The sequence below is a fragment of the Castor canadensis genome, chromosome 15 (assembly GCF_047511655.1).
Source record: "Castor canadensis chromosome 15, mCasCan1.hap1v2, whole genome shotgun sequence".
NCBI classification, from domain to species: Eukaryota; Metazoa; Chordata; class Mammalia; order Rodentia; family Castoridae; genus Castor; species Castor canadensis.
This window is the reverse complement of record NC_133400.1, coordinates 50,784,916-50,811,909: the sequence shown is the minus strand read 5'-3', so window position 1 is coordinate 50,811,909 and position 26,994 is coordinate 50,784,916. Positions and strand designations below refer to the sequence as shown.

Here is a 26,994-nt window from a genome sequence, read left to right as displayed (position 1 = left end):
TACCTGTTGCATGTCTGGATTTCAGGCACCCCTTTGGGAAGCCCACTTGGATTCAGGACAGCAAAGTGTATTGAGTGTTAGTTCCTCTGGAGCGGGGACATCAAATGCTTTTGAGTTTCAAAACATCAAATGTTTTGGGTTTTCTATCTATTCCCATACCTCCTGTATGTGCTCTCCCCTTGTCATGTGATCTAAGTCCAAAAACAATTCTGCATTTGCCCTGATCTAAAGTCCACATATGAGAGAGAACATACGATTTTTGGTCTTCTGAACCTGGCTAACATAGCTCAGAATGATGTTCTCCAGTTCCATCCATTTACTTAAAGTGACAGAGGTCAGCATGAGAAGGGGATCAGGAACCAGTGTAAAGATCAATTAGAGGTGAATCAACTTTGGTTGTAACACATTTGTACATGAAAGCAATGTTAGGAATCTCTCTGTATAGCTATCCTTAACTTGCAAAATGCTTTGTCTTCCTTATTATGCTTCTGCTTTCTCTTCAACAAAATTAGAGATAAGGGCAGAACAAGTTCTGCCTGGAAGCGAAAGGTGGAGGGGGGGAGAAGGTAGGGGAGGGGAGAAGAGGGGAGAAATGACTCAAACAATGTACACACATGTGAATAAGTGAATAATAAAAAAGGAGACAAAACAAAAAAAGAAATACATTATGTCTATGTCTGAAAATAATATAGGGAAGCCCACTGAAAGCTGTTGAAAAATGATGATGGGAATGGGGAAAGAGAGAGCAATAGAGGGGGTTAATTTGATCAAAGTCAATATATGCATGTGTGAAATACCACAGTGAAACCCCTTTGTACAATTAATATACACTAATAAAAATTCAGTCAAGAAAAAAAGTGTATGAACTGTAGAGAGAACATTAGGTCCTACGATTTCCACAGCCCATAACTATTTTCTAAGGCCCAATCACTGTAAGATTGGGGTAGGCAGGCAGAAAGGGACTGGTATGATGAAAAGGAGCCAAAGAATAAACATAGTACCATATCCAGATTCTTTTTGCCAAACATCCTGGTCCACCATTATAGTTAACCATGGTGAGTCTATTTTTTGATATAGTGGTCAAAAAAAAGTCCATCAGCAGGGACTTTCCCCACTCCAAAGGTGATCCACAGTCCTTATATATTTCTCATTACAATTTCAGTTTTATGCACACATCTCCCAGCAAATCATCATCTTGGCTCTGAAGAAGCCAAGCATTTAACCTTGACATGAAAGGCCCAGCATCCCTTTCTTGGCTTCCCTTCAAGTCTGGGAGGGGAATATCACTTCTACTGGAGGCACAGGAGGTAACATGTCCCCTACTGAATCCTCACATGCTCCTGTCCTGTTTATTCAACTCTGCTTGAAGAGGACAGGCTGGTCATTGAAAATTTTTTTGACAATTTTTCCAGCATCACTTCCTCCTGAATCCATGTTGTGTCCCTTCCAGAAGGTTGCAACTGAAAGGCAAAAACCTATGGGAGTTGATGTCCCCTTCTTAATGGGAGACCTTAGTCAACACATGGAGAGACTTGGCACATTTTCAGAGGACCTAGGTTAATTTACACAAGAATGCAAAGACATAGTTGAACAGTTGAATAGTTTGACTGAATCTAGAAGAACATATCCTTGCTTTTCTACTGTTGTTGCTTTCTTAATGATATGCACAACATTGTGTATGCTACCCAACCTTTTGTCAATGAATAGCATGCTGTAACTGATGCCTAAAGGCATCACAAACACAGCATCCAATGCTGACCCTTTCCAGAATGATCAGTGTTATCAAGGAGGAACCACCCACATTTATTTATTTATTTTTTATTTCTTTTATTCATATGTGCATACAATGTTTGGGTCATTTCTCCCCCCTTCCCCCTGCCCCCTCTCTTTCCCCCTACCCCCTCCCTCTCCTCTCAACCCCTCGCTACCAGGCAGAAACTATTTTGCCCTTATCTCTAATTTTGTTGAAGAGATAGTATAAGCAATAATAAGAAGGAACAAGGGTTTTTGCTGGTTGAGATAAGAATAGCTATACAGGGAGTTGACTCACATTGATTTCATGTACATATGTGTTACATTCTAAATTAATTCTTCTCGAACTAACCTTTCTCTAGTTCCTGGTCCCCTTCTCCTATTGGCCTCTGTCACTTTAAAGTTTCTGCATTAATTCCTTTGCATTGAGGACATCAAATACTATCTTGTTTTTTGGGGGTTTCTTGCTTATCCTCATACCTCCTTTGTGTGCCCTCTCCTCATCATGTGATCAAAGTCCAATCCCCTTGTTGTGCTTGCCCTTGATCTAAAGTCCACATTTGAGGGAAAACATACGATTTTTGGTCTTCTGGACCTGGCTAACCCCGCTCAGGATGGTGTTCTCCAGTTCCATCCATTTACCTGTAAATGATAAGATTTCATTCTTCTTCATGGCTAAGTAGCATTCCATTGTGTATAAATACGACATTTTCTTGATTCATTCATCAATAGTGAGGCATCTTGGCTGTTTCCATAACTTGGTTATTGTGAATAGTGCTGCAATAAATATGGGTGTGCAAGTGCCTTTTGAGTAACCTGTGTCACATTCCTTTGGGTATATCCCCAAGAGAACCACCCACATTTAATGCCTCCATGAAAGCATGAACAGATATGAAAATAAACAGGTTAGTTTCAACAAGTTGAAAGGATTAACTGAGGAGACAAAAGAATATCTGGCCCTCTTAAAGGATAGACTTATAAAAGCCCTTAGGATATATACTAATATAGAATCTGAGTACCAGGAATGCCATATAATTTCAGAAATACACTTCATTACTCAGGAAACTCTTGATATAAGCTAAAAGCTTTAAGATGATCTGGTTTTGGGTCCGCAGATTCCTCCTAACCAGTTGTTGAAACTGCCCTCATTATTTTTAACTACTGGGTCTAGGTTGAGGAGAGAAAGCAGAAAGAGGAAAAAATAAAAGGCTCAAGAGCATATACAATTTTTGGCAGCCTTGCAAGGTACTTTGAAAGTCACCAGGCTAGACCTCCTCAGAAGACCTCAGGCAAAGGTACCTGCTATAATTTGCAGCTACCATATTAGAGCTAAAAAGATCCTCATGGATGACAACCTCAGAAAATGGATTGCCTTAGGTCCAAAGGGAGCTGTGAACCAGCTTTAAAGGTGATTAATGCATTATCTGTGTGAAGTTGCCAAGGCCTTCTGTGGCACCCTCTACAACCATCTGCACAGGGATGGAGCCTAGGTGACTCTGGACATGTCTGGCAAGCCTAATCAATTCTTTAATAGAGTTATTAAAAGGATGCATGATTCCTATCATCTAAGATGAGAGGCACTCCCTTACTTGACCAAAGAACTTTTCTGGGAAACAAATATTAAACAAGACACCCACATTTGTGCACTACATCAAACCAATGCTAGGGTCAGTCCTGTAAACCTCTCTGTTCACTACATCCTGTCCAATGAGAGGAACTTCTTTTTCTTTTTTTTTTATTATTCATTTATTCACATGTGCATACATTGTTTGAGAGGAACTTTTCCAGAGGAATGCTGGCAACTGGACTTCACCCAGTCCCTCCTTATCAGATCTTTTGGACTTTATTCATATCTTTATAGGATGGAGCAAAGCTTTCCTGACCCCCACTAAAAAGGCTATCAAGGTAGCCAAATGCCTACTCAAAGAAATTATACCTAGATTTGGGTTTCTATGAATGCTACAGAGTGACAATAGGCCTACCTTACACTTGGTGTAAGGTCACCCAGTCAGTGGCCCAAGTGCTTAGAATCACCTATACTTAAACTGAGCGTGGGGACCTCTGTTCCCTGGGAAGATAGAATGGGCCTGACCCATATAACATATTCCTTTCCCCATTTCTAGCCTCCGGTATCAATTTTCTCTCCTTCCCTCTACTCCTCCAATCTTTGACCATAGCCGCCTTACTACTCTTCTGGTCTCCACTGTTAGTCTCTTTACCACCCTTCCAGTTTCTGCTGACTTGTTAGGCCCAAAGCCAGTGCCACATGTTTTAGGTTTTGGTTGTTGTTATCACCCTACTTCCAGGTATTTCTACTTCTTTATATCAAACTTCCCTCAAATTTAGTGACTTAAAACTAACAGTTTACTTCTACCAATTCATGGTTTTTCTGAGACCAACTAGACAGTATTGCTATTTTATGCTATATTGACTTTCAGTGGCTACATTTACCTGAAAGCTCTTCTGAAGCTGGAGACATCCAAGAGAGTTTCTCTCATGTGTCTGCTGCTCCACCATTTATTAGTCTATCCTTTCATGTTGTCTGGAATGAATGTGAACATAAGAAAGCCAACAATGTTTCTTCCACACTGGGATCAGAAGTTTTTGGAAATTTTTCATCATATTCTGTAAGGAAATAATCAGGTAGGTCAATTCATATTTGAAGGGAGGGATAGCATACACATAGGGTGGAAAGAATTATTGGAATCCATATATGTAAATATATAAAACAATATTTAAATTTTGAAAATAAATAATAGTATTATAAAATAATGTACGTTTTATATTGCTGGATACATCAGTTAGCTTTTCCCAAATCACAAATACTCCAAAATTTAAAATGGCAGGTAATTTCTTTTAGTAGCTGGATAGGTTTTTTCCTCTGTGCAAGCTCAGCTTAGGTTGAATATCTAAGATATTTTAAATCATGTTTCAAGACTCTTTTCAGGCTTATCCTCCAGGAAGCCAACCATGAGTGGTATGTAGAAAGGTTCCCAGTAGCAAAAGAACAAAACATAGCTGAAAAGTCTATTGAAGTCTACACTCTGATCTCACACAGTGCCACTTACCTTGAATCATATTGGGCCAACAAGTCTCAAATGAGCTGTTTCAAGGACTGAAGAAATAGATGCCAACAGATAGGAGCTGCTGCAAAGAATAGATGGCAATTTGTAGTCTACCAACGTTGTTGGCTACATATGCTCTCTGTCTTTCAAATTGAATTAAATGTTAATTTGCTTCACTGCTGTATTTAATGTTCTATGTTTGTATTAGAAAGAATCCATGTAATTCAATGACTTAAACCACACAGAACTTTATTCAAATAAAATTCAAATAAATGGTTTCAGACAGGTCTAGTGGTTTGATGTTTTCTGAGACCAAGTCTTCTTGCCTTCTCATTGAAATTTAGAACTTTTAGTGGATCTTACAGTTTTACTTATCTCAAGGAAGTTTTGTTTTCTTATTGCTTTATTTGTTATTTGATCTTCTTTTCTCTACTCTGGAATTCATATTTGAATATCATACTAGACCTGGGGTCTAATATTTAAATGTTCCATACAATCAAAACTTATATATGTTCTGTGTGCTTCTTTTGTTGAATCTGTTTTCCTCAAAAGTGTGTTTTGCCGTGCTCCCCTTAGTATATCCTTTTATGTCCCTAGGATGTGTGAGGACCTGACCTGAGTCTGAGATAGTTCTTCCATCAACTTTGTGAAACTTTTAAGTGTATTCTCAGAAGTAGTTTTTTTCTTTACACTTCTTGAATTTTTAAATTAAAAAATTAGGTTATCTTTCTTTTTAATTAAAAAATCTGAAGACTTTCTTTTTAATTAAAACATCTGAAGACTGTCATGTTCAAATTGCATCCAGCAGAGAATTTGTTCAGAGTTTTGTTTCATTTCTAATTAATTTCTGACTGTCCCTTTAATCCTACTTTAGTAGGAGCTTCCTATTGATTGCTTAGTTTCTTCTGTGGAGTTAGTCTTCTTGTCTGAAGTTATTTAGTCCCATCATAAAATCTGTTACATTTCTGAGCCCATCTGTAAATGTGAGGGTCCTAATGAGGTCTCTTAACAAGTCCTTAGGAGGTGTATTTTTATCTCCATTGTTCTGTTTTTTATATGCAGTATATTCTCAGATTTCATTAAGAATAAAAATGTAGACTTAAAGCGCTATTTTGTTCCTTTTAAAACCCTCTTTTAGAAAAGAAATTGGAGGCACATTTTCTCTATACTTTATAGATGTCTTTGTATTTTTGTTTGACATTAATTTTTTCATAATAAAAAACAGTTTTCAGACTACCAATAGCCTTCATTTACATGTTATTTTCTTTGTTCTCTTTTTGCTAGGTTTTCAACAGTTCAACTTTGTTGGTTGTAAGCACAGTGTTTTTACACATAACTTGGGGTGTGCTAAGCATCTCAAGTATGTATATATTACCAACTTTGAGAAATTTCTATCTATTATACTTTCATTTTCTCATTCTTTGTGGGAATGTAATTACATGTTAGATGTTTTGATGTTATCCCATATGTTTCTCAGTGTCTGATGATTTATAAAAATCTTTGTTCTTTGTATTTAGATTAAATGTTTTATATTGATACATCCTTAAAAGAATTGACTTTTTTAACTGTAATACTCAATCTTCTACAATGCCATTACATTCCATTTTTAAATCTAGATATAACTTTTGGTCCTAGAATTGCCTTTTGACTATTTATTATAGTTTGCATTTCTCTTCTGAGATTTCCATCATTTCATTCATTATGAACATATTTTCCTTTACATTGAGCATTGTTTAATAGTTGTTTTAACAGCCTTGCTTGCTATTTCTACAATCTGGATTATATTGGAATCACTCTTTGTTGATCGTCTTTTATCTTAAGAGTAAGTACTATTATTCTGTTTCTTCAAATGTCAAGCAATTTTAAATTGTATCCTGGATTATCATGTTGTTAAAATTTTGGATTCTGCTATGTTTTTTTGATGATTAGTAACTTGTTTTTCTTTGATATGTAATTAACATGATTAGATGTAAACTGCAATGTATATAATTATATAGCAGCTAAAATTTTAATTATTTTAATGTTTGCTAAACTGCTTAGCATCCTCCTGTGCACATGTGGGCTAGAGGTCTGAAAGAGGTCTGGGTAAAGTTTATACAAAGAATTTGGTTTTCTTCTTGGTGTGACAACCCTTAACTTTTACAGTGACTATGGTTGTCCTGAACTTCATCTTCTTGTTTGTAAATTATAAAATCCCAGGTTTTCTATCATCTACTAGGTGTCCTGCATGGCTCAAATAAGGCTTGATTTCAAATTAAAAGTAATTAAATAAAACTATGACCTAGGACACTGTTTTCTCCCAAGTGTCACCTACTCTGTATTTTGTCAAGAATTTATAGTTGTTTTGTGACATGATTTGTACAGTGAGAACCTGCTCTGACCATATCACAAGCAAAACTGGGGAACTTTATATTTGGTTCTCAAACTTTCTTTAATCTGCAGGAGAGTTCCTGACACCTTCCAAGTGTAAGGATTCTTCTTTGAGTATTATTTGAAAATGTTTAAGCTTACTGTCATTTTAATTTACTAGATCCATGGTGATTTTCCATGAGAAAATCAGGTAATGCACACCATTATCCTGAAAATGTGTTTAGTTAGATGAGTATGTTCAAGTTATCATCATGAGCTACCTATAGTTTTAGAAAAGTAATAATTATAAAAAATAAATTTTAAGAATACCAAATTAATTATAATTTTAATTTTAACATAGAAAAATTAATTATATTAATTATATATTAATTATTATTTTTAATAGAAAATTAGTTATAATTTTCTATTACTTTCTAGAAAGAAGCTCTTGAACTGAAAATGGAGAACAAAAACCTTCGGGAACAACTGAACCAGGCTTTACTGGTAAAGCCTTTAAAATTGTCATAACTGAAGAAAATATCTATAAGAAACTTTTTTAAATATTTAGCATAGGTTAAACAAAAGTTCCATTGTGATATTTATAAGCATGCATATAATGTACTTTGATCAAAATCAGTCCTTCTACATTATTCTTCTTAACTTCTTTCCCTCTTCTTTTCTCCTTTTTAATAGTTTTAGTGGGTTTCATAATGAAATTTTCATATGTATATATAATGTAACTTTGATCAAATTCACCCCCCATCACCAGCTCTTTTTCCCCTTCCCTATTCTACCTGTTTCCCACCAAAAAGCCCCGCTTTTACATTTAATCTTTTTTTTGGTCACCAAGGCTAATTCCATAGCTTGGCTGTTGTAAATGGTGCTGCTATAAACATGGGTTTACATGTATCTCTATTGTATTCTGACTTACATTCCTTCAGATAATATGTCCAACAGTATACAGGATCAGTGGTCGCCTGCAACCTGTGTGAGTATGCTGCGTGAACCTGACTAAGAGTGGCAGCGAATGAGAAATAAGACACACACAGACACACAACAGAAAAACTGGGGATGGGAGGGCTGCACGTTCCTGATTGGAAACATGAGTGCCTACTTGAGCCAGAGTGTTTATTTTATAGGTCAGTACAAGGGAAAGACTCTGGAAAAATCAACCTTTAACAATTCTTGATGCAAGGTGAAAGGAATGAGGTATGATGGGCTAATTTTCCTAAGGCTACAGAAGCTTAATTACAACACATCAGTTCTGGAATCATCAAGGCACACAGGACACCTTATCTAAGGTATTGATGAATCTGGCATCAGGGAGTCTCCTGACAGCTCTGGTACTTTATCTAGTTTTGCATCAGGGAGCTGGTATGTGTACAAAGCAGGTTGTATTCTTCAAGGAGATGTGAAAACAAAGGTCAAGACACCAGGTACTGGGAAAATTATGGTAGAAGAGGCTGTCCAAACTTCTACATGGAGAGGCTGTGCAAACTCTATTATATCTCAGTCCAGGGTTCATGCCTGGTCCCCAACATCTCCCCTGAGATGTTTCTTAAACTCTCCTGATGCATTTCTATGTTTAATCCAAGGAATTACCCTTTGATCTTTTGAGTTCTGACTGAAAGTAAGCAAAAACAGCAAATCATTAATAATACAATGCCAATGAAATACCAAAAGGAATATTTCAGAGTATTAAAAGGGTTAAATCCTTGTAATTCATCTAATACAGTTTTTGCTATATCTGCAGGAGTCACCACCTGATCATGTGCTTGCTGCATGGCTAAAATTTGCTGTCTTAAAGCTTGTAGGTTAAGGGAATTGTTATTTTCCCAGGCTCCCATGACATGTGCTCTAACGAGTTTCCATGGGAAGTCCGTGGCATTGTAGGGTGCTGCAGTAACAGAAATATGTTGGAAGCCTGCATGGCACAGTAAATCTTGATGAAATTTCAGTGTTTGAACTTCATCTCCCATAGCCAGCAAAGCAGCTTCTAGAGAATTTAAGCAGATATCAATTTTTTCATCTATAGCAACTTGTTGAAAGGCGTAACTGACATTTTGTGTTTAGGTATTAATATAATGAGCATTTTGAATGCTTTGGGAGAGAGCTACTACAGCAGTAGCCATGGTGGCAATAGCAGTGATGGCTGCCACAATGCCTGCTATCAAGAGCCCTACACATCTTTTTTCTCTTACTAATGATGATTTTATTTCTTTGACAACCTGTTGTCCTCTATCATGATACCATGGTCCTGTGAAGTTTGTAGGTACCAAGATATAGGGGCTTTGTTTCACTATAATTAGGCTGCCATTTATGTAATTTCCCAGACATGAGGTTAAATTACAATTAGAACAAGAGATATCTAAAATAGTTGTATTTTTAGAAATGTTAATTGATCCAGCCAATAAAGCAAAAGGACATTGAACACAAGCTTGCAAGCCTTTAATAAAAGAGCTGCCCAGATGGCTAGTTAGATTGATATGAGCAGTAGCAGCTATGAGCTTCCATATATCTGATTGAATCGTTCCTCCGTCTGTTCCCACCGGAGGGATGGTCCACTATCCCATAATATTAGTTTCAGAAGTGCCATTATGAGACCAATACACAAGCTTGTATCCTGTAACATTAATAGCTATTGGAGAAGCAAATTTACATTGTTCCCATGAGGCTCCCTTATGGGGGCACCAGGGATTGCATTTGTCCTGACAGCGGGGAATATAAAGCCAATGTGTAGCATTATATGGCTCAGTGGCATTAAAGCCAAAGAATTCTAGTCTTTTATCAAGAAACTGAGTACCATTCCATAACAGAGCACTTTTCCAAACAGGCGTGAGAGGGAGACAATAAGGCAAATTTCCCAAACATGTAGGTAAAGCAAGAACTTGTCCTGTAAAATTGTAATTAGTGAAAGTAGGAGCCAGGTGTCCATTGGAGTGACCACCTCTCAGCTCAGAGTCATTAGTAAAAACTGATATAGATGGACTTTTCCAGGTAACTGCATGAAGCAGAGGTGGATGAGGCACAAAAGCCCAATGTACTAAGTTTGGGCTTCTGCAGCATTTACCCATTGACTAATGATTGTAATCATAGCGAGCAGAAGAACAGCAGGCATTTCTTCCTGTCCCCACCTCTTAATGGCATTCTTGTCCATATCCACCAAGCATTTTATTTGACCCCAAGTTGGGGAAGTAGATCCCCAGGTTGTTTTAATGCATTTGTCAAGGAGGGTGATGATGTTGCCTCTTGTAGGACTGGTAAGAGTGGTTCCTTATTGCTTTCAGTGACAGGATTGCTGTTGGTTTGGTTTTCGGCGGGCTTGGACTCCTCTCTTCCTCCATCAGGTGTAGCTTCTGCATCTGATGGCTGATGGGTTCCATGCATCTTCACAAACTATGAGGGTACCAAAATTGGGCTTTCCACACCTTCAGGAAAAACACAAGCATGGCCTCGGCCCCATAACAAGACTGGGCTAGTGTCTTGCCAGGCCCCAGTCATTACATCCTTCCACAATACCTGTGGTAAATGTTGTTTATTGCAATGTTCCCAATGTTTTTCAGCTGGAATAAAGCCAGATTCAGAGCAACTTTTAAAATTTAAAGTAAAAACAACTTTGTTAATTTGAGTGGCCGGGGAGCTGACTCCCCCTTCTTGTCTTTGTAATTGAACTTTTAAAGTTTGGTGAGCTCGTTCCACTATAGCTTGGCCTTGTGGATTGTAGGGCATGACTGTGGTATGAAGAACTTTGTAGGAGGAACAAAAAGCCTTGAAGGCAGTAGATGTATAGCCTGGACCATTATCAGTTTTAATATGGAGCAGCTTGCCCATCACAGCAAAAGTGGCTAAATAGTGATCTATGACATGGCATGTTGCTTTCCCTGATCTTGGAGAGGCAAAAACAACAAAACCAGAATAAGTATCAATGACAAGATGGACATAACGCTGTCACCCAAAAGATGGAAAGTGAGTAACATCCATCTGCCATAATGATAGAGGACAAAGCCCATGAGGGTTAGCTCCCTCACTGGGCACAGGCAAATGAGGAGTACATTTTGAACATAACTTAACAATCTGACGAGCTTGTTCTCAGGTGATAAGAAAATGTTTTTGAAGAGCTCTGGAGTTTTGGTGGAACTTAGAATGACTTTGTATGACCTGGTTTACTGGTGATGAGCTATCTACCTATAAAATTTTTTTAATTTTATTATTCATATGTACATACAAGGCTTGGGTCATTTCTCCCCCCTGCCCCCACCCCCTCCCTTACCACCCACTCCACCCCCTCCCTCTCCCCTCCACCCCCTCAATACCCAGGAGAAACTATTTTGCCCTTAATTTCTAATTTTATTGTAGAGAGAGTATAAGCAATAATAGGAAGGAACAAGGGTTTTTGCTGGTTGAGATAAACCACCTATAAAATTAATGGATCAACCAAGGCATCTGCATGGTAATTGCCTTCTGCCAACAGCCCAGGAAGGCCAGAGTGGGATCAGAGTTGGCCCACAAAATAAGAATGTTGGTGTTGTTGTAATAAAGCCCTTAACTCATGGAAGATATGAAAAAAACTGTTCATCCTTAACATTATTAGTAGGCAGTTTCAATAGTCTTAAGTACAATATAAACATATGCACTATCTGTATACAAATTAAAAGGAACATGAGCAAACTCCTGACAAGTCAATATAACTGCCTGAAGCTCAGCACACTGAGCAGCAGAAAAACCTGTTTGTATAATCTTTTGTCCTTGAGAGGAAAAGTGATCAGCATTTCCAGAACCTGAAGCATCAGTAAAAATCACAAGAGCCTGAGATATGGTATCCTCTCGGATATTGTGAGGAAATATAAAAGCATGTTGAGAAGCAAAATTAAGAATTTTAGAGGAAGGCAAATGTTCTCCAAGCTGTCCTGTAAAATTTGCCAATGCATTTTGCCACATGGTATCAGTATACCATAAGCAAGCTTGTTTTCCTTTGTAAATGGGACAATAATAAGGGATGGTTCTAGTCCTAATAGTCATACAGTGGGAAAACGTCCCATGCTATTAATTTTGCTACCATATTATGTTAAGGAGTGATGACTTTAGCAGGGGAGTGAGGTAAATGTAACCACTCTAGTACTCCCTGAGTCTGCCAAAGAACTCCTGTGGGTAGACTTGTAGTAGGTAAAATAAGAAGCTATATTGGTTGAAAATAATCAACACGAGTTCTCTCAGAGTTTTGAATAGCTTGTTCAACATTAGCCAAGGCCATATGACCCTCTGGTGTAAGATATCTAGCAGAAGATGGTTGAGTGTTTCCCTGTAAAATTTTAAAGAGAAGAGACAGTTCACAGGTGGTAAGTTTTAAGGCAGGTCATAGCCAACTTATATCACCTAATAATTTTTGAAAATCATTTAAAGTTTTTAAATTATCTTTATGGATTTCTATGTCTTGGAGGAGGATAGTCAGTCCCTCAATAAGCTGTCCCAAGTATGAAAAGGGAGATTGCTTTCATACCTCATCTGGAGCTACAATAAGACTCATTTGGCCAAATTATAAGCAACAAAAGAAGTTTAGAAGTGGGCTTACCTGGCATCCATTTTTAATTCTGTCTGAACTATAGATGATTCCCTGACAACTTAAAAATGTTGCAGAATGTCAACAGACAACAGTTAAAGGTTTTGAAAGAAGCCAACAAAAATAAATATTTAGAAGGCCAACTCTATTGAAAAACAGGTACTGGGTAATTGAAGATGCTCTGAAGAAGGACTGAGAATGAAAAGACTTAGAATGGGTATGGTTAAAATACTGAAAAGTAGTTTGGGAATTGTCAGAACATTTACTTGTTTCCATTGGAGGCTGTACTTTTAGGAAAAAAATTATGACTGATAGTATTAAAACAGCAGCACTAATGCTCCATGTTATGATTAGGAAAACATGGACACAAGCTTGTAAAAGTCTAGCATTGTTAACTTTAGATCTCTTAAAGTTAGGAAGCCAATGCCTGTGATCCCAAATAGCCTTATTTTTTATGTATAGTTACATTTTATACATATACAGTAACACTTATTTGACTAAAACTAATATAGGCCAGGTTTTAAGAAGCAGGAATGCTCAAATGGCAAGGTATTTTTTTTAATGTTACAGATTATAAACAGCACATCTTGTCAAAAGTTGCATTAAGAATTTTATTTGTCAAAAGTTTAGATGTAACAAATTTCAACCAACAACTTTAGCCAGTCAGTTAAATGTAACAATTTTGGATAAAAGACAGCTTTAGATCATCATTTTACATAAACTGACACTATTTTTTATTCATTTACTCACATGTGCATACATTGTTTGGGTCATTTCTCCTTTCTGCCACTACCCCCCTGCCACATCCCTCACCCCACCTTTTCAGGCAGAACATGTTCTCTGCTTTTCTCCAGTTCCATTGAAGAGTAGAAATAAGCAATAATAAGAAACACATAGCATTTTTGCTAGTTGAGATAAGGACAGCTATACAGAGAGATTCCTAGCATTGCTTTCATGTACAAATGTGTTACAACCCAGATTAATTCATCCCTAACTGATCTTTACACTGGTTCTTGATCCCCTTCTCATGTTTACCTCTGTCACTTTAAGGTTTCTGTATTAATTCCTCTGGAGTAGGGACATCAAATGTTTCCATGTTTTGGGTTTTCTATCTAACCCCATACCTCCCATATATGTTCTCGTCTTGTCATGTAACCCAAGTCCTACAACATTGCTGTTTTTGCCTTAGATCAAAAGACCACATATGAGGGAGAACATACAATTTTTGGTCATTCAAATCGGGCTAACCTCACTCTGAATGATGTTCTCCACTTCCATCCATTTACTTACAAATGATAAGATTTCATTTTTATTCATGGCTGAGTAAAATTCCATTGTGTATAAATACCACATTTTCTTGATTCATTCATCAGTAGTGGGGCATCTTGGTTGTTTCCATAACTTGGCTATTGTGAATAGTGCTACAATAAAAATGGGTGTGCGGGTGCCTTTGCAGTAACCTGTGTCACATTGCTTTCGGTATATCCCCAAGAGTGGGATTGCTAGATGATATGGCAGGTATATGTTTAGATTTTTAAGAAGCTTCCAATTTTTTTTCCAGAGAGGTTGCACCAGCTTGCATTCCCACCAGAAGTGTAAATGCAAAAGGGTTCCTTTTTCCCCATATCCTCACCAACACCTCTTGGTAGTGGTGTTTTAATGATAGCTATTCTAACAAGGGTGAGGGGGAATCTTAGTGTGATTTTGATTTGCATTTCCTTATGGCTAGAGATAGTGAGCATTTTTTCATGGGTTTTTTGGCCACTTGAATTTCTTCTTTTGAGAAAGTTCTATTTAATTCAGTTGCCCATTTCTTTATTGGGTCATAACTTTTGGGATAGTTTAGTTTTATGAGTTTCCTTTACATTCTGGTTATCAGTCCTTTGTCTGATGTTTACCTGGCAAATATTTTCTCCTACTCTGTGGGTGATGTCTTCAGTGTAGAGACCATTTCTTTTGTTGTGCAGAAGCTTTTTAGTTTTATTAAGTCCCATTTGTCCATCCTTTCTCTTAGTTGTTGGGCTGCTGGGGTTCTATTGAGGAAGTCCTTGCCTGTACCTATTAGTCCCAGAGTGTTTCCTACTTCTTTCTGTACTAAATTAAGAGTTTTGGGTTTGATATTAAGGTCCTGGATCCATTTTGAGTTGATACTAGTACAGGGTGATAGACATGGATCTAGTTTTAGTTTCTTGCAGATGGATAACCTCTTTTCCCAGCAGCATTTGTTGAAGAGGCTGTCTTTTCTCCATCATATATTTTTGGCTCCTTAATCAAAAATAAGGTGGGTATAGGTGTGTGGATTCATATTTGGATCTTCTATTCTGTTCCAATGGTCTTCATATCTGTTTTTGTGCTGGTATCAGGCTGTTTTCATTGATTTTGTTTTGTAATAGTTTCAAGTCCAATACTGTGATGCTGCCAGCATTGCTCTTTTGCTGAATATTTCCTTGGCTATTCAAAGACTCTTGTGTTTCCAAATGAACTTTATGGTAGATTTTGCAATCTCTGTGATGAAAGTAATTGGAATTTTCATGGGAATTGCATTAAACTTGTAGATTGCTTTTAGTAGTATAGCCATTTTTACTATGTTGACTCTTCCAATCCACGAGCATAGGAGATCTTTCCATCTTCTGTAGTCTTCCTCTATCTCTTTCTTGAGGGATTTGTAATTCTCCTTGTAGAGGTCATTCACATCTTTTAAGTTTACTCCTAGGTATTTGATTTTTTTTGAGGCTATGGTAAATGGAATTGTTTCCATGTATTCCTGCTCAGTTTGTTCACTGCTGGTGTATAGAAAAGCTAGTGATACTTATAAGTTGATTTTGTATCCTGTCACCTTGGTATACCTGTTTATGGTGTCTAGGAGTTTTTGGATAGAGTTTTTTGGGTCTTTAAGGAATAGGATCCTATCATCTGCAAATAGGGATATTTTGACAGTTTCTTTACCTATTTGTATTCCTTTTATTTCTTCTTCTTGCCTAATTGCTCTGTGTAGAAATTCCGGTACTATGTTGAAAAGGAGTGGGGATAGTGGGCACCCTTGTCTAATTCCTGATTTTAGGGGGAACGATTTCAGTTTTTCACTGTTAAGTATGATGTTGGCTGTAGGTTTGTCACATATAGCCTTTATAATATTGAGGTACATTCCTTCTATTCCTAGTTTTCTTGCAGCTTTTATCATGAAGTGGTGTTGGATCTTGTTTAAGGCTTTTTCTGCATCTATTGAGATGATCAAGTGGTTTTTGTCTTTACTTCCATTAATGTGCTGTATTACATTAATCGATTTGCATATATTGAACCAGCCCTGCATCCCTGGGATGAAGCTGCCTTGGTCATTGTGTATGATCTTTCTGATGTGTTGTTGAATTAGGTTTGCCATTATTTTATTAAGGATTTTTGCATCGATATTCATTAAGGAAATTGGCCTGTTGTTCTTTGTGGAGGTGTCTTTGTCTGGTTTGGGGATGGGAGTAATATTGGTTTCATAAAATGTGTTAGGCAGTGTTCCTTCCCTTTCTATTTTGTGGAACAGTTTAAGGAGAGTTGGTATTAGTTCTTCTTTAAACATCTGATAGACTTCAGCAATGAATGGATTCAGCAGTGAATCCATCAGGTCCTGGACTTTTCTTTTTTAGGAGGCTCTTGATTGCTGCTTCAATTTCATTTTGTGTTATAGATCTATTCAGCTGATTAATATCTTCTTGGTTCAGTTTTGGGTAGTTGTAAATTCTTATAATTCTGTCCATTTCTTCAAGATTTTCAAATTTACTAGAGTATAGACCCTCAAAGCAGTGTCTGATGATTTCCTGGATTTCCATGGTGTTTGTTGTTATCTCCCCTTTTGCATTTCTGATTTTACTGACTTGAGTTTTTTCTTTCATCATTTTAGTCAGTTTTGCCAGGGGTATGTCAATCTTGTTTATTTTTTCAAAGAAGCATCTTTTTGTTTCATTAATTTATGGTATGTTTTTCTTTTGTTTCTATTTCATTGATTTCAGCCCTTATTTTAATTATTTCTCTCTTTCTGCTTATTTTGGGGTTTGCTTGTTCTTGTTTTTCAAGGAGTTTGAGCTGTAGTATTAGATCATTGATTTCAGACATTTCTGAACTTTTAATATATGCACTCATAGCTATAAACTTTCCTCTTAGGACTGCCTTTGCTGTTTCCCATGGGTTCTGGTAGGTTATGTTATCATTTTCATTACTTTCCAGGAACCTTTTAATTTCCTCTTATATTTCATCAATGACCCATTCGTCATTGAGAAATGTTCAGTTTTCAATTGTTTGGATGTTTTTTACTGCTGTTTTTATTGTTGATTTCTAGTTTTAATGCATTGTGGTCAGACAGAATGCATGGTATTATTGCTATTTTCTTATATTTGCTGAGGCTTGCTTTGTGCCCTCAGATGTGACCAACTTTTGAGAAGATTCCATGAGCTGCTGAGAAGAATATGTATTGTGCAGCAGTTGGGTGGAATATTCTGTAGATGTCAGCTAGGTCCATTTGGTCTATGGTGTGATTTAGTTCTATAATTTCTTTATTGATTTTTTTGTTGGGATGACCTATCTATCAGTGAAGGAGCAATATTAAGGTCTCCCACTATCACTGTGCTGGAGTTTATATATGTTTTTAGGTCCTTCAGAGTATGTTTGATGAAATTGGGTGCATTGACATTGGGTGCATATAGGTTGATAATTGTTATTTCCTTTTGGTGTATTTCACCTTTTATTAGTATGGAGTGTCCTTCTTTATCAAGTTTGATAAATGTAAGTTTGAAGTCTACTTTACTCAAGATCTGTATTGATACCCCTGCCTGTTTATGGGGCCATTTGCTGGTGGATCTTCTTCTAGATTTTCACTCTTATCTACTGCTTGTTTCTGTCAATGAGATGGGTCTCCTATAGGCAGCAAGTTGTTGGATCTTCCTTTTTAATCCAGTTTGCCAACCGGTGTCTTTTACTGGGGAAATTAAGTCCATTAATTTTTAGTGTTAGTATTGATAGATATGTGGTGATCTCTGTCATTTAGTTGTGTTTGTTGTTTAAAGGTTTGATTGTGAGTAGCTGGATCAGTTGTACTCTCTACTTTCTTGCCTTTTCTTCTCCTGTGGTTTAGTATTGCCTGCCCTTTCATGGTTTTATTTGTTTCCACTTCTGTATGCAGAATTCCTTGGAGAATCTTTTGTAGTGGCGGCTTTGTGGTCATGTATTGTTTTAGTTTCTGCTTATCATGGAAGACTTTTATTGCTCCATCTATTTTGAATGATAGTTTTGCTGGGTAGAGTATCCTAGGGTTGAAGTTATTTTCATTTAGTGACTGGAAGACCTCACTTCATACTCTTCTTGCTTTGAAGGTTTCCATAGAGAAATCTGCTGTGATTTTGATAGGTTTACCATTGTGTGTTTTTTGTTTTTCCTCCCTACAGCCTTCAATATTCTTTCTCTAGTCTCTGTGTTTGTGGTTTTAATAATAATGTGTTGTGGGATAGAACTATTTTGGTCAAGTCTGTTTGGTGTTCTGGAGGCTTCCTGTACCTGGATAGGCATAGTTTTCTCTAGATTTGGGAAATTTTCTGTTATTATTTTGTTGAATATATTACACATTCCTTTTGCTTGCACCTCTTCTTCTTCAATGGCCATGATTCTCAGGTTTGGTCTTTTAATGGAGTCAATAAGTTCTTGCATTTTCCTTTCACAGGTCCTGAGTTGTTTGACTAATTGTTCTTTGATTTTTCCAATAATGATGAGTTCATCTTCAAGTTCTGAGATTCTGTCTTCTGTTTGTTCTCTTCTGCTGGAATGGCCTTCCATTTTGTTTTGTATTTCTGTTTCATTCTCTTTTCATAGGTTTTCCATGTTATGGGTCACTTCCTCTTTAATGTTGTCAATTTTCATCCTTAATACATTTGTCTCTCTATTTATGGTATTTTCTGTTTCATTTTGGTTTTTATTTAGGGCTCCTTTGATTTCATTTATTTGTTTTTGTGTTTTCCCATATTCTTTATTTTTGTCTTCTTGGAATTTCTTGAGTGCCTCTTGTATGTTTTGGTTCACCCTGTCTAGTAACATCTCCATGAAATACTCAATGATTACTTGCAGGATTTCTTCTTTCAGAATGTTCTTGTGGGTTTCCTTGGGTTCTTTGACATACTTTTTATTTGTTTTGTTGGAGTCTGGATCTGGGTATCTGTTTTCTTCATTTCCCTCTTAATCCTGTACTAATTTATTTTTGAGGGGAAGATGGTTTCCATCCCTTTTTTGTCTTCCCATATTTCCACTTGGTACTGTTTCTGTCCCTGGACTATGTGTAATTTATTGTTAGCTGAGTTACAGTAGTGAGACTAACAAAATCAAGGAAGAAGAAGAATATAAGGTATCTGTTTTAGTTTCTCTGCGTTAAGGGCAACAAATGCTAGCTAATTTTTTAGGTGTCTTACCTATCCTCACCCCTCCCTTGTGTGCTCTTGCTTTTATCATGTGCTCATAGTCTAATCCCATTGTTGTGTTTGCCCTTGATCTAATGTCCACATATGAGGGAGAACATACGATTTTTGGTCTTTTGGGCCAGGCTAACCTCACGCAGAATGATGTTCTCCAATTCCATCCATTTACCAGCTAATGATAACATTTCGTTCTTCATGGCTGCATAAAATTCCATTGTGTATAGATACCACATTTTCTTAATACATTTGTCAAGCAACTGAGGCCAATAGGAAAAGGGGAACAGGTACTAGAGAAAAGGTTAGATCAAAAAGAATTAACATAGAAGGTAACACCCACACGCAGGAAACCAATGTGAGTCAATGCCCTGTATAGCTATCCGTATCTCAACCAGCAAAAACCCTTGTTCCTTCCTGTTATTGCTTATACTATCTCTACAACAAAATTAGAAATAAGGGCAAAATAGTTTCTGCTGGGTATTGAGGGGGTGGGGGGGAGAGGGAGTGGGCGGAGTGGGTGGTAAGGGAGGGGGTGGGGGCAGGGGCAAGAAATGAACCAAGCCTTGTATGCACATATGAATAATAAAAGAAAAAGAAAAATAAATAAATAAATAAAACTATAGGCAAAAAAAAAGAAGAATATAGAGAAAGCAACAGAAGTAGAAGAAAAAAAAAAGAAAAAAGAAAAAAAAGAGAGTACCAAGGAAACCCACAGGGAGAGATGGTAGATGATCAAAGAGAAAACCAGACATCAAACCTTTAAAGGAAGGCAAATTTTTAAAAAGTAAATAAAAAATTATATAAAAAGAAAAAAATAGAAAAAAACATCACTGGTTCAGGAACAGTGGAATTTCAGTCTTAGTAGTTCTGCTCTTACACCTTTAGCATCTAAACCTGTCTGGGTCTCCTAAGCAGGTTTGCAGCCCTCCTGTGGTGGGTGGCAGGTGAGTGGGTTCCCACAGGCCTACAGGCAGAGGCCTGTCATTGAGGTGATCTAGCAGGCCTTTGGAGCATGGGCCTGGCATGCCTGAAGAGTGTGGGTCTGGCAGAGTTGAGATCATGTATGTCTGTGGATCACCTGCTTGGCAGGCTTTAGGGGGAAGGTCCCAGTGGAGATCATGCTGTGTGGCTGTCTTGGCAGGCCTGAGAGGTGCAGCATGGTGGAGATTGTGCAGGCCTGTGCAGGCATGAGGGGAGCAGCCCAGAGGAGATCTTGAATGTCTGTCAATCTCTGGCTTGGCAGTCCTTAGGGGTGCACCCTGGCAGAGATTGTGCAGGCCTTTGCAGGCTGGAGGGGCGCAGACTGGTGGAGATCATGAATGCTGTGGATCGCTGGCTTGTCAGGCCTTAGGGATGCACCCAGCGGAGCAGAGATGGTGTGGGCCTGTGCAGGCCTGAGGGCCTCAGCCTGGCAGGAGTAGAGATCATGAATGCCTATGGATCACCAGCTTGGCAGGACTTAGGAGCATGACCCAGCAGAGCAGAGACTGTGCAGCCTTATGCAGGCCTTAGGGGTGCAGGCCCGGTGGGAGCGGAGATAGTGAATGCCTGTGGATCACCAGCTTGGCAGGCCTTAGGGGCACGGACCAGAGGAGATTGTGTAGGCCTGTGCAGCCCCTAGCAGCATGGTCCAGTGGAGATCGTGAATGTCTGTGGATCACTGGCTTGGCAGGCCATAGGGATGCAGCCTGGCAGAGATCATGCAGGCCTGTGTGGACCTGAGGGGTGCAGCCCGATGGAGATTATGAATGTCTTTCGATCACTGACTTGGCAAGCCTTAGGGGTGCGGCCTAGCAGAGCAGAGATCATGCAGGCCTGTGCAGGCCTGAGGGGTGCAGCCTAGCAGAGCAGAGATTGTGAATGCCTGTCGATTGCCAGCTTGGCAGGACTTAGGGGCTCAGTCCAGCAGAGATCATGTGGGTCTAAGAGGTGGTAGTTTGGGGGAGTTTGGCTCTGGTGGGGCTGAGGAGTGGGCCCAAGGATAGGAGATCCCATATCCTGCAGAGCAGCAGTTCTGCGGGCCTATGGGGTGGTGCTTGGCGTGCAATGCCAGCTGTTCTTTGAGTAAACTGTGGCATGGAGAAGCCTTCCACAAGCTAGGTGTTCAGAGTGCTGATGTTTCAGCTCTCCCTTGGGCTTTACCTCAGCCAAATGTGCCTCCAGCATCTCAGCAAAATCCCACACAGCTCAGGTGGTCTGCAGCTGTGTCCCAGTCACCATCGTGTATCTTTTCCTCTAAACTGACACTTTAAACTTTGTAAATATTTGTACCATATTTAGATAATGTCTAGACACAGAACAGAGTTATAAGGTGGTCATTTAAGAGACCTTTGAATGAGCAAATATGTAAATTAACTCTGATTTAGTAGTACTTAAAGTTTGACAAGATCAACAGAAAACACAAGCGATTTCTTTGATAAAATCTTTCCCTATAACAATTTTTTGTAGATGTTACTCAGAGCAGAACAATGTTAAAATAGCCCTGTTATTTTATGGATATAGAGATTAGAGTTTAGTCTGACATGACCCTAAAAATCTTTTAGGCAACTCTTAGATTACAGTCAACTTTAACTTTATCATACACTGAAGCTTTTTATTATACACTTTTAAAACTTACTCAGACCTTCATACAACATTCTGAATCCTCTGATGATTTGTCTTTATCCCTCCTCTCCATATTTGAAACAATCTTTAGGACAAACCCTTCTTTACAAAATCATTTCTCATCTAAAAACATTCCATTTCTCCTTTAACTTTTCTGCAAAAATACGCTCAATACCTATCTATATCCTTTCTGCTTGTTCACTTAGTAAATTGTATTTTAAAATAACTTTTATAAGAATTTTAAATTTATATAAAATTGTTTTTTCAATTAGCCTTATTTTTAAAGACACCTTTTTGTTAATAGATATAATTATAAAAGAATTTAATGTAAATTACACCTATGACAAAATGAAACAGATTAAGGTTAGTGTCCATAAAATAATGCCTGTAGTTAGTTAGACTTGATTAACATAGCCTTTAAAAAACTGGTTTTACTTAAAAGTAGCAGCAGAAGATGTGGGGGGTGGGGGGAAGAGAACAGAAGCTTATTGTATTTCTTTATAATAATTTTATAATAAAAATCCTCCTAAAGATGTTTAACTATGTGCATATATAAAAAAGATTTTAAATTAGGCATGCTATAAATATCAATTTAAGTGTGCATAGATTCAAGAGCTCAAGAACATGTAAAAATGAACTAAGTGGCCACAGTACATTCATACATTTTTTTTTAATTTTTAGGAGCAGATTCAGAAGTGTCCCATTCTGTTCCTTTAGGACTAATTTTAACAGCTGAGACAAGAGTCAACTTTAGGAATAGTGTTTAGAGTCAATCTCAGTTTTTAATAAGACTGTTGTCATAGCTACAGTCCCTAGATTTAAGTCCCTAAGATTTAAGTCTTAGATTTTTGTCCCTAAGAAGTTAATCATACAATAGACATACACAAAACTCACACAATGAAACACAAAACAACTACATTAATTTTGAGTGCACTCTTAGACATCAAAGACTTTAGATTTACCTTTAGTTTTAAACATACATACATAGGAATCTCTTTCTTTAGATCTAGTTTATTTCATTATTACTCCCAACTATATTCAGAATTTTGCTCTCCCCTTACCTTATTTTCCTTGTGGATGTGTCCTTCGGAGAACATTCCCTTGCCATATCCAATGAGTTCTCTTGTAGTCAGGCCCCAAGAATGGGTGTCACTTGTCCACGACCAGCATGGGTACGCTGTGCAAACCTGACTAAGAGCAGCAGGGAATGAGAAATAAGACACACACAGACATACAGATATACAACAGAAAAACTGGGGATGGGAGGGCTACACTTTCCTGATGAGAAACATGAGCGTCTACTTGAGCCAGAGTGTTTATTTTATAGGTCAGTACAAGGGAAAGACTCTGGAAAAATCAACCTTTAACAATTCTTGATGCAAGGTGAAAGGAATGAGGTTTGAGGGGCCAATTTTCCTAAGGCTAATGAAGCTTAATTACAACACATCAGTTCTGGAATCATCAAGGCATGCAGGACACCTTATCTAAGGTATTGATTAGTTTGGCATCAGGGAGTTTCCTAACAGTCTGGTACTTTATCTAGTTTTGCATCAGGGGGCTGGTATGCAGACACAGCAGGTTGTATCCTTCAAGGAGATGTGAGTACAAGGTCAAGACACCAAGTACTGGGAAAATTATGGTAGAAGAGACTATGCAAACTTCTACATGGAGAGGCTATACAAAATCCATTATATTCCAGTCCAGTATCCATGCCTGGTCCCCAAAAAAATTGTAGTTCTATTTTTAGCTCCTGCGGAACCTCCAGACTGAGTTCCAAAGTGACTAGACTAATTTAAATTCCCACCAACAGTTTATAAGTGTTCCCTTTTCCCCAAATCCTTAGTGCCATTTGTTGGTTTTGTTTTCTCGAGGATAACCTCTCTGAATGGGGTGAGATGGATCCTCAATGTCATTTTGATTTGTATTTCCTTTATGAATAAGGATATTGATCATTTCTTCATGCATTTATCAGCCTTTTGTACTTCTTTGAGAAATGTCTTTTCAATTCACTTGCCCATTTATTATTTAGATTATTTGTTCTTTTGCTGTGTAATATTTTGAGTTCTTTATATAATCCTGATATTAATCCTTTATCTGATGAATAACTTGCAAAGATTTTCTTCCCATTCTGTGAGGTTTCTCTTGATTCTGATAAATTTTTTCCTTTACTATGCTTTTTAATTTTATGCAATTCCACTTGTCAATTCTTACTCATATTTCCTGAGCAATAAGAGTCCTATTCAGAAAGTAATTGCCTATGCTTATAGTATCAAGGATTTTTCCTGCTTTTTTGTATTAGTTTCAAATTTTAGGTATTACATGAAGATCTCTGATCCATTTAGAATTTATCTTCATATAGATTTTGTACAAAATCTCACAGATGCAGATGTTGTGATAAATGGGAATCTAAATTTCAGCCTTCTGCATGTGGATGTCCAGTTTCCCCAACACCATTTGTTGAGGAGCTTATCTTTTGTCCAATGTATATTACTGGCTCCTTCGTCAAAATCTGATAGCTGTAGCTATGTGAGTTCATTTCTGGATTTCCTTTTCTATTACAGTGACCTACATGTCTGCTTTTTGCCAGCACCATTCAGTTTTTATTACTTTGGCTCCATTGTATAATTTGAACTCTGGTATTATGATGCCTCCAGAATTGTTCATTTTGCTCAGAATTGCTTTGGCTATTTGGGGACTTTAATTCTTCCATATGAATTTTAGCATTGATTTTTCTATTTTTTGTAAAATGGTACTGTGATTTTGATGAGGATTGAATTGAATGTGTACCTTGTTTTTGGTGGGATGACCATTCTCACAATATTAATTCTGCATATCTATGCACACAGAAAGTATTCCCATCTGCTAGTGCTTTCTTCAGTTTTCTCCCTCAATATTTTATAATTTAAATGTAAAAGTCTTTTAAATCCTTTAAGTTTATTCTTATTTCAACTGAGATTCTTGATTCATCAAACTTTTCAGCTACAGAATTTTATTTTGATTGTTTTGAGGATTTCTATATCTTTATTGAATTCCTCTTTCATATCCTGCATTATCTTTTTATTTCATTCAGCTATTTATTCTCTTAGAATTCATTCAGGTGTTTATACATGTCCTCACTGACAATTCTTACAATCATGCCTTCAAGTTCTCTGTCTTAGTTTACTTTCTCTTCACTGTCATTTGGTGTTTTTTACTGCAAGGTTGTTGACTTTTGGGATGTCATGTTGCCCTTTTTTCATATGTTGTCCTTATTTTCTACTTTTTTTCCTTTTTGGTGAGACTGGTGTTTGAACTCAGGGCTTCAAGCTTACAAATCAGGTGCTCTATTGCTTGAGCCCACCTCCAGTCCATTTTCCTCTGGTTATTTTGGAGATGGGGTTTTGCAAACTATTTGCTCTGGCTGATCTTGAATCATGATCCTCCTGATCTCAGCCTCCAAGTAGCTAGGATTACAGGAATGAGCCACTGGTGCCAAGCATTGGTTGAAAGTTTTATCCACCTATAGACTTTAAGTTGAAGTGTTATCAATTTGCAGGCATGGCTGTGTAGTGGCAAGGCTGCAGTACAGTTTCTCACCACTGGACTGGGAATAGGTCATTTGCGAAGCTTTTACCCACATGCTCAGTCCACCAATCCTGATCTGCAGCACCATTCAGACGGGAAAACTAGCTGGAGTTTCTTGTGTTTCCTTGCTTATAGGTTGGTGTTATATCTGGATAAAAGACAGGGCTGGTTAGTTGTCTACTTCTGTGTTGTGAATTAAAAACCACTACATGCCACACAAAGCTTTGCAGTCTGAGCTAGGCAGATTCCCACTTGCTCCAAGCTCCCAGTTTGTGTCCCCAGGAACGGAACACACACATCCCTAGGAGAGTCCCCCAAATCTGATAGTGGGGGTGGGGAAACAAACAAAACACTGAGTTCTGCACTAATGAAAGAGAACTGAGGGACTTAGGTGCTCTGCCTGCTGGTCTTAGTTCTTTAAGACCCCATCTAGCAGTTCATTTCTCTATGGAATGAAGGAAGATAGGGGATATCATGTGATCCCAGGTCCTTAATAGGAGCTTTCTGCCTCACCTTGTAAAAAAGCACTCAGAGCCTTCACAGAGCTCCTGGATGACAAACACTTCCATCCATGGACTTGAGGCTGTTTCTTCAGTGATTCTTAGGCAATGGGATGTGCCCAAGTCTCTCTAACAAAGGAGAGCAGGATTACCAAGTATAACACCCTTTTCTGTCTTTGATCTCTGCTTCTGGAATTTCTCAGGGGATCCACATCAGACTTCTGCCTCCCTACAACCCTCTCCTGTGGCTGTCTACTACCCCAACACTGTAGCAGGGTGTCTAAAAACTACTTGAGCTACAGTTATTTCTTGGTTTTCAAGTCCCCAGAGTAGTTCATTCTTAAGCCCTGGTCAGCAGCAAACACCTGCAGCCAATAGGCTACTCCTGGAGCAACTGCACACCACCTGCCATGAGCTTGGCTCTTTCTGTCCACTGTGATCCTCAGCCAGTGAGGGCAGGATCACCAACCACCATGCCCTTCTGCTTAGACATTTCTGAGGGTTCTCATCAGACCCTCTCCCACTCCACAACCACCTGCAGTGAATGTCTCCCTCACAGAGACTGTGGATTAGTGTCTCAAGCCTCTCTGAGAAACAATTGTTCATTGTTTTGAATTGTTCAAAATAAAATAGTACAATCTCAGATCACACCTGGAAGCAAACTCATGTAGCCAGCAGCCAGTTGCTGAAACCAGAGCACTCTGCCTGTTGTGGGCTCAGTGCTCTACTTCCACAGTGGCCCTCAGGTACTGAGACTTGCTCTCACCAGGAAGCGTAAGGCCATGAACCATTCTTCACTACCCCAGCTTCTGTTTGTTTAAACTCCTCTCCAGGTCCATGTCAGATTTTCTCACTCTTCCTAACTGCCTCTTTGCCATCTCCCTCCATGTTATTGTGGCTGGGCATCCCAGGACTTCATGAGTTGTGATTGTTGTTTGCAGGTCCCCAGAGTAGCCCAGTTTCAAAACCTGCTTGGAAGCAGATCCCTGCAGCCAGCTGGAAACATCTGGAATCTGAACATTTAATTCTTGCCACAGGTTCACTGTTCTGATCCTGGTCAGACCCTCTTTCTCTCTTCATGCTCACCTTTTGTGACTGTCACCCTTTCATGTACTGTGGCCACATATTCCAAGACACCCTGAGCTGCATTTGTACCTTGTTTT

General features: G+C 38.2%; 1 protein-coding gene and 1 long non-coding RNA gene across 2 annotated transcripts in view; one reads left to right on the top strand and one right to left on the bottom strand.

Annotated features, from left to right (window-relative positions):
• The window catches only part of Ccdc7 (coiled-coil domain containing 7), a 137,318-nt gene that overhangs the window by 85,581 nt on the left and 24,743 nt on the right, over positions 1 to 26,994 (top strand). Inside the window, exon 13 of the mRNA XM_074055399.1 lies at positions 7,605 to 7,670. Within this exon, the coding sequence (XP_073911500.1) occupies positions 7,605 to 7,670 (66 nt within the window). The remainder of the gene's footprint in view (positions 1 to 7,604; positions 7,671 to 26,994) is intronic.
• LOC141417450 (uncharacterized) lies at positions 1,929 to 7,478 on the bottom strand. Its single transcript, XR_012442011.1, has 3 exons — positions 4,821 to 7,478; positions 4,204 to 4,377; positions 1,929 to 2,529 (listed from the first exon to the last, which is right to left on the bottom strand). It is a non-coding gene; the product is annotated as an uncharacterized lncRNA (long non-coding RNA).